The 8,584-nt window shown below is 34.4% G+C and overlaps 1 protein-coding gene across 2 annotated transcripts in view; it reads left to right on the forward strand.

Annotated features, from left to right (window-relative positions):
- SHOC2 (SHOC2 leucine rich repeat scaffold protein) overlaps positions 1-6,395 on the forward strand; it is a 72,985-nt gene extending 66,590 nt beyond the window's left edge. For both annotated transcript variants that reach the window (XM_063307145.1, XM_063307144.1), the window contains exon 9: positions 769-6,395. In XM_063307145.1, the coding sequence (XP_063163215.1) occupies positions 769-977 (209 nt within the window). In that variant the 3' untranslated portion in view covers positions 978-6,395. The remainder of the gene's footprint in view (positions 1-768) is intronic.
- Positions 6,396-8,584: the final 2,189 nt, after the last annotated feature.

The following is an 8,584-nucleotide window of genomic DNA, read 5'->3' on the forward strand; positions in this document are numbered from 1 at the left end:
GACATTTGGCATAATTTGGTATCTTGAAGTAAGTTTTTGGAGTTGGGATATTAGTAAGGAAAAAAAGATACTCTTCTAGCTGAAAGTGGGCTTGAGTTGTTGAAGAAATGTAATAAGGGTTTTATCCAGTAGTGTGCTGGTAAATGTTTAAGAGCCAACTTTGCCAGCTCCATTGTCATTGTTGCACTGCGCTGCTAGCCGTGAAACATCCGATTGGTGCACTAGGTGTTGTAGCTGAGTTCCGCTGTCAAGCGACTTGCAAAAATCCCCAAAATTTAACAATCTGTTCTCACGAGCCAGTATGAGCCAGCTCTAGTGCACCAATGGCTTTATCCTTTCAAGATTCACACATATTTTTCTTTTCATGCCAGTACTAAAACCTGTTGTTATTGCAAACTTAGAAATGTGCTTTGAATTCAGTGAACCTGTTTGGATGCAACAGATGATATGTTTGCTGTTCTTGATAATGGACAGAAGAACAAGTTAGTTAGTAGAAATGTTTAATATTAGTTAATGTTTATCAGTTGTATCCAACCCTTGGCGATTGCATAAGCCAGCTCTCTCCATGATTTCCAATCTTGTACAGCTTCTTTCAGCTGCTTTATATTTTGGCCTGTGTCTGCTTTGATTACATCCAACCAGTGTGTTCTTTGGTGTCCTCGTCGTCTTTTGCCACTGACTGTTCCAAGCATAACGTCTTTTTCCAACAATGTTGATAATATAATTGGTTTTAAAAATGCTCATTTTGACCTATATACCATTTTTCAGGTACACTGGAGAATCTGGAAGAATTGTATCTAAATGATAACCCACATCTGAACAGCCTTCCTTTTGAACTGGCTCTTTGCAGCAAACTGTCTATAATGAGCATTGAGAACTGCCCGCTCAGTACCCTTCCAGCTCAAATTGTTGCAGGTGGACCTTCCTTTATCATCCAGTTTCTCAAAATGCAGGGACCATATCGAGCCATGGTCTGATGGATATCTTCCCTGATGATGTACAAAATATGAATGGCTTTCGTGATATCATTCTGTATATAGTATCTAGGCTACATGGTGCCCAGAATGGATAAAAGATGAATTGTCCCATACACTATACTACATGCAAACTGCATTGTTAGTATTGTGTATGTGTGTATATATAATATAATATATAGATTGTATATTATATTATATTATAAAACATAAATAATATAAAACAGGCAAATTTAAGACCACATGTATGTGTTCCTGCTCATAGAGGAAACATAGCCATTTAGATTTTGTTTTTCATTGTAAATGCTTGTTAAAGTTTTCTTTAGTGAATTTGATGGCTATCTGGGTAATCTGGGGTACCAGTTCACTGAAAATAATGTCAGCTGCTGATCAATTTAAGGGAAAGTATTTTTAAGCCAAGCCTTTTCCTGTTGGATAAAAAAGCAACTTAGTCACACAAATTATCTTATCATTCCTTGTAGTTCACACTTTGTGACAAAAAATCTATTGGAATTATTTGTATTTTCCTTTGTTCTGGAAAGTCCTTTAACTTATTTTAAGTTTTAAAACAAATGGTCTTGTATGTTTACAGTCAGGGTATGTCACTGGATTTGGGAGTAGGGTGGGGATTTACTGTTTTATTGAATCTAGAAGTTATATTCTTCTGCTGAGGGCTTTTTATTGACTGATTCATATTATAACAAAAATGTAAGTAACTAGTTAGTGGGAAAAAATAAGTCCAACAGAAGCTTGAGTTCCTTTGAATTCATCAGTTATAAGCATATCATACTGAAGACGCAATTATTTTATGGTTGCCTCATTTAGCATAAGCAACATTTTTCACTTTAAGAATTGACAAATTTGTAGAAAAGTGTCATGTTCTGTTAAGATTTAGTATTGCATTAATGATGGCTCTAAAATGCAACAGATAATTGTAAGGGTTTTCCTGGTCTTTGTGCAATTAATGAATGTGTCTTTTTTTGAAACCCTGCGGTATACGTAAAATGTATGGTCGGTTGACAATGTTACTCTGGTTTTATATCTTGCCTTGCCTTGTACATCCTTCCATTATTATGGAGCGTCTGCGTCAAAGCACAATATCTTCATGCTGTGCTGTTTTGCTGCTGAACTAAATGCACTTTTCCCTATAAAGATGGGACACTTGCTTCAAAATAATCAGTTCAGTACCATGATTTATTCTCTTAACCTCATCCTATCAATCTCAGTATTAAAGACTGGTCTGTTTGGAAAAAAAAAAAGGACACCTTTTCATTTGTATTTAGAATGTAATTGCTCAGTAGAAAACCGTTAAGTGATTGAATAGAAAACATATGGTTTACTGTCATTTTCATGGCTGTACAAAGGGCTAATGATGCTGCAGTGATACTTGCTACTGCACTTGGGGTACCATTTCAAATTGTTTGCTCACATAGCAATTACATTCCAGATAGATTTGTTTTCAATGTCAGTTCATTATGATGGGTTTGCTTAAGGGATGCTAGAATTTAAAGGGTTTGTTCTTGTTTAAATTATTCATTATAGATGTCAGAGAATTTTTTCATCTGTTGAAAAAGGTTTTGTATTTTTTTATTTTGATATTAAGGTCTGTTTGATAGGCACAATCCAGAGATAGTTGTATGTTTATCCTCTTGAAATCAACACAATTTACTGAAGGTTGCACTCATAAACACCAATAAGCTCTGAGTAAATATTGCTTAAGATAGTTTTGTAAGACCCATTGATTTTAGTGGTTTTGGATGTTCCTTTAGGTTGAGTCAACATAACTTACTGCCTTGATCTATTCTCTCTGAGGTGAATTTTAGCATTCATTAATTTTATCTCTGGCAAGAAAGAAATCCCTTAAGAAAGGCAGGTAGAGATATAAAACCTTAAAGGGCTATTTTTGATGTCACTGGATTTACAAAAGATCATTGGGTTGGATCCAGAATTACATATACATAATTGGGCTGATAGAAGGGATCTCATAGAGGGAAGTGCTGAATTTGACAAGCCTTTGGGATTGTTTGCTGAAAAGGAAGAAGCAGCTGCATGAACATTGATAACAGTCTCTTTTGTAAGAGTGTCCCTCTTTGTCTCTCAGACATTGGGAAACTCCATGGAGAAACTCAGACCATAGGTCACTGGGAAACTAATGTGGAGAAAGGAATCCAATCTTACTAGTCCTATTGACAGTATAGCTGAATTCATACCATCGATTTCCCACCATTTACTTTAAAGTCAATATATGAATAGCTAATTAACCTAGATACTTGTTGATACTGATGTATCGTTTCAGCTGTGTACAAGCAATCTGTCTGAACATTGAAGTGTTAAAATGCAAAGATGCTTATAGTGGTGGTTAAAAGATTAAAATCTACTTTTTGCTGAAGCTGTAAACTTGTTCCATTGATTCAGTATGTGTGATTTTATATGTTGCCCACATGCACTTTTATTTTAGGTGGAAATAATCTTTTTCAAACCAATTGTTTGTCTTACTTTTTAAAGCCAGAGTTTAGCCATGTATTGAAAATTGTTCTAGGAAGGATTGAAGGAATCTCAGTATAAATTTTTACAGAGTTAAAGTAGGATAGTATGCTCATAGTAGGCAGGATTCACCTGCCACTTAGTGGAATTGTGGGCAGGTAGTTTAGTCTGTAAATATATTGATGTAATTATTCATGTTGCAAGGATTACATGACTATTTTTCTCTAGAAAATCACTTGCATGTTAGAAACTCTTTTTACTTTTCACTGATCTTATTTTTTAAATGCCTGAAAACAGCTTAAAAAAGCAGTGGAACTGAAAAACCTTTGCTTCAGCATAATATGTAAATCAAGATTGAAATATATTCTGGTATTTGGAACAGAACCCATGAAACTCCCAACTTTTGTTTAGATTTAGTTTTTGCTAAATGAGAATAACTTCACAAGAAAATGTAATAAATTATTGGCTAAAAGCATTATATATTGCAGATAATTGTCATTTTGACTTTAAAAATTGAATTTATGATTCCTGAAAAATATGTAGCCTTTTGTATTTTTTCTTTCCTTGGCAAAATGATGGATTTCAACCAGTTAGATCTAGGAAGGTTTATGAACTGTACTGAAAGGATTGACTTGGCGCCAATCAGATTTGGAGAAGCAATTCTAGGATTGATTGATTTTTACTGAGGAATTTAAGAATATGTCTTTAGAGAATTTTGCTTTCTCTTGTTTACTATATATTATGTAATAATACTAATTCGGTTCCACCTTTTGGTAAAACTTCAGAATTTGTGACAATCTTTCCAAGTCTCTCTGAAAGGTTCTGATGGCAGACAATGCATCTCTTCCAATAAGAAAGATCTGTTTAGTTCTACATGTTTAATAAGGTTTGTATATAACAGTAAACCTTATAGCCAAATTTAATTTTTGCTTTAGTAAATCCATCCCAATTAAGAAACAGTGACTTTCTTTTTCCAACAAACTACAATTTGAAACCAAGGTTGAGTTATTTTAAAGCTTACACCTCCTATATCTGAATGCACAATTGTGGCTTATCTTTGTTTTTGTTGTTTGTCCGTTTTTTCAGGTTATTGGAAAGAAGTTGGCAAAAACAAAACAAACGGAGCCATATAAAAGAGCGACTATGCTTTGTCCATATTCAACAACCCCTAGCTTAATACTTACGAATATAGCCTTATATTTGTTCAGAATGTCTAAAGTAGATTTCCTAGCATATCTGGAAAAATCCTCAGGCCTCTTTCAACAGTTGCTACCAAAGTTTAATTTTTAATATGACAGAAGGGGAAGGTTATTAAATATATGAGTAATCATATCAAGAATCTTTTAATTTAATTTTAATATATTAAATCAAATCTAGTTTTTGTTCTGGTCCTAATTCTGGAGTAATGTCTTCCACTTGTTTCTCAAAGGCCAAGTGCAGCTCTTAAATCAAAAAAAGTTCCACACCTCTGCTATGGAACAAAGATAAAGTCTCCCCTAATTGCATGTAATGCATATGTTGTCAATATAGTTATGATATACTTTGTTGGATGAGCCTTATGTTGCTGTGCTACAGTAGCTAATAGGATTTTAATGGCAAATAGGACAGAAGGACTCTTCTTGCAGCAACCTAAATTACACTTGCACTATTGAAGTAGCCTCTTAGAATTATAAGCATGGTATCTCTGTCGTGATACTTTTAGAGAGAGATAAAAGTAAGTCCCACTATCTAGGAATAAATTAGAACATTGAAATAATTTTTGGCACTATTTGTCTTTTCAAAATGAGTTTATATGTCTTTGTCCTATATCATGCTTAGATTTTAATAGAAACTAAAAGGCTACATTCAGGGACAAATTAAAGGAAAAGAACTGAACAGTGTAATTGTCTTAAAGGTTTCCCCAAACTTCCTTGGTGGATATTTTAGAAATTGTTTCCGTTAATAATTTAAAGTTCATTATCTTTGCAAATGTATAGGGTGAAATCTGATATTGTATGAATGAATTTTAGCTGGCAAAACAGGAGTTTCTCCACTGCCATCACCAACCTCCAGCAGAACTCCCAGTGCTCTTCCAAAATCTACTCTGGAGTGTGCCCCCATCTCTCAGGGCATTTTGAGACTCTGAGCTGAGATCTTCAGGGGAGTAAATTACTTTTCCTTAGTTCTGGAGGACAGCCATCAGCAGAAAAGAGCATTGGATTCCAGCATTGGGTTTGGAAGAGAATTTTACACACTAAAATAGTTTGCCAAACATTTCTAAGAAGAGAGATCTACTTGCAATCAACAGGACAAGCAAATTTTAAGGTGGCATGTTTCACTTGGGCAGTTTTTGAAACTGAACCTCGGAATGGTTTTATATCCTTCACATATCAGCCGAGGGGTAGGGGTACAAAATCTTTCCCGACTATTCAAAAACCTGAATGCAACAGACCATTTGTAAAGCCAATATTGCACTTCCATTGTATCTTTAATCAGCATGTCAGAACTCGCTTTTAATTAGGTATACACTTGGCAGTAATTTGCACAATACACCAACATTAAAAGGCACATGTAAGACAATTGCTAACGATAATATCTGCAAGAAATACCTGATGGCTTTTTTATTCAACAAAGATCTGAAGATTCTGTTCATTGTTTCAATGTTGCAGTCTTAAGCAGGACAATACACAATTCTGCCTGATTCTATGAGTCCATGCTAATTTGTGAGTTGATAATGAAAGTGTGTAAACAGCCTACAAAAATGTACTTTCTGAATTCTTGTAATGTTGATTGTTATGTCTATAAAATATTGCCTTGCCTTTTTATAAGTCATTCTGTATCAATGTATTCATTATAAATAGTATATTTGTAAAGGAACCACCACTGAGTCTTTTGGACGTTTTCTACCAATCAAGTCTAATTTTGTCTATAAAACTGCAGCATTGCAGTTGATTGATACTTTGCATTTAGAGTCATTTTTTCAGAGTTCTTTGTAACCTGCAAACCTTTCCTTGTCTGAAATAAGCAAGATAGATAAAAAACTTTTATAAAGGAAATCTTCGTTTAAAACCTTTACTTCCTGGTTTCTACCCCCCTGCCCCCAAGAACACATTAAAGGAAAGAATGGATTGCAATATTTGGTAGATGAAATGATAGCTTTGATATTTGGTGCATACTACATTTTATATTTCATATGCTGAAAATATGGGACATCTTTCCCTGGAGGCAACCAAATATATAATAAAAAAGCATACAAAACTGTTCCCCCCCCCCAATGCTTGCAGATTATATGCATTCCAAGCTACTTGAGTGAAATACATGTTACATGTTTGTGCTTTTCTCCAAGGAATATTTTGCAGTAGAAAATAATTCATATGATCTTTAAGGTGCTTAACCTTACCTCAAGGTTAAATAATAACATCATAGGAGTAAAGGCTATAGCAGTTTATTTGAACAAAATTATAATTATTGTCAGGATCATAAATATGTAAATAAGTCTCTCTTCACTGCTTCTCTTGCAATACCTTTCTGAGAGTTTAAAAGTTTCTTTGCACCTTTTTGCTTTTCAGGTAGCATATTCATATATTTTTCATGGTCACTTCCAAATGTGGTTTGTAATTTTGACTTTTATAGCTGCTGAAGTGTAAAATCAGCCAAGAATACCTGCAGTTAATTATGATGTCTTTGCCTCTGTGCTGTTCCAATGCTGGTTGTGGCCTTCTTCTGCCCTTTTGCTAATCAATTCTTTCACTTTCTCTACTGATGTATAATAAAGATAATGCAGGGCTACTGTGGGGATTTATTGAAGTGTAGCATGCTCTGCTAAGAGGAGTGCTAAATGCAAGGAATTATGATTAGAAAAAATAATTATATTACAGAATTCTAATTTGGGTTAAATCTATCAAAATGAGAAATCACCTCATTTTTTCATGATTAAATTAGTTACAAATTATATTACTTTGGCCAGCTTGCTGCTTTTAATATGGTAATTGAAGAAACTAAGAGAAACTTCACATTCAGCTTCCTGTTTCTGAGAATCTTTATTAAGCATTGAAGTTTTTACCACTATAGTTCAACAGTTCCTTTCTTTTATTCTACTCCAGCTCATACTTAGATAAATAACTTATATGAGCTATTCTGCATGATACTGCAAATTCAATTTGGAGTGAATTAATTAATGCTAATGTTCCAAGCTGCAGGTTCTGTTTGTAAATGATAACAGACCTTGTACATGATATCCTGGCTAGTACTATAGACCTTGAATGATTTGTGATACAGTTGTTTAATATCTACATTCCTTCAAAGTCTAGCTGTTAGATAAGAACAAGGAACTTATTGTTCCTACCATAGGGGGATGTTTTGCAAGGTTAGCCCCACCAAGAGTTGTTTCAGACAGGAACAAAAAATCCAATATAATTATCTCATTTCAAAGTTTCAAATATACAACATTTGAAAAGTCTGCACATAACTTTATCACCATAGGTAGGGAATAATTGTAATTGAAGTATTTGGTATTAGTCCCTTGAATATCATGCAGAGTATTCCCATTGCATCCACATTTTTTATGACATCCTTTGGGATCTCAGCCTGCAAGTGATTATGTGCATGTACATTTCCTCACTGTTGTGAATGTTTAAAAATCATACTGAGACATAAATTCATTTATGACCTTTGATACCACTTTATAACTGCTGTGCTGTACCTGGTGCCATTAGGAGAAAGGCATTGGTACTTACATTAGGGCTTAACATGTTAGCTGAACGTGGCAAATACTATCTCTACCCTCACCTAATCATAAAACATAGCTATGACTTCCTGTATGTTTGTTTATGACTTTGGTCAATGCTGAGTAAATTTCTCAAAGCAGTAGTGAACATACCACACTAGAACCTATGGTATGGGAAAAATTGAAAGCCATTGAAAAATTCTGCCACAGCAAAACATATGGGTGCAATTCATATTCATGACATATCTAAGCACCTGCAGATCTTGTATTTTACAATTAGCACATGTTGGAGACTAAAAGGACAAGCTGCTTTTAAAAATCTGAAGTATTCTCATCCCTCCCTCTCCCTCTCCCTCTGTCACCATCCCACCTATATAAAGAGGGAGAATATGCAGCACACACAAGGGGTGAGAAAAAAAGT

The sequence above is a fragment of the Candoia aspera genome, chromosome 6, assembly GCF_035149785.1.
Source record: "Candoia aspera isolate rCanAsp1 chromosome 6, rCanAsp1.hap2, whole genome shotgun sequence".
NCBI classification, from domain to species: Eukaryota; Metazoa; Chordata; class Lepidosauria; order Squamata; family Boidae; genus Candoia; species Candoia aspera.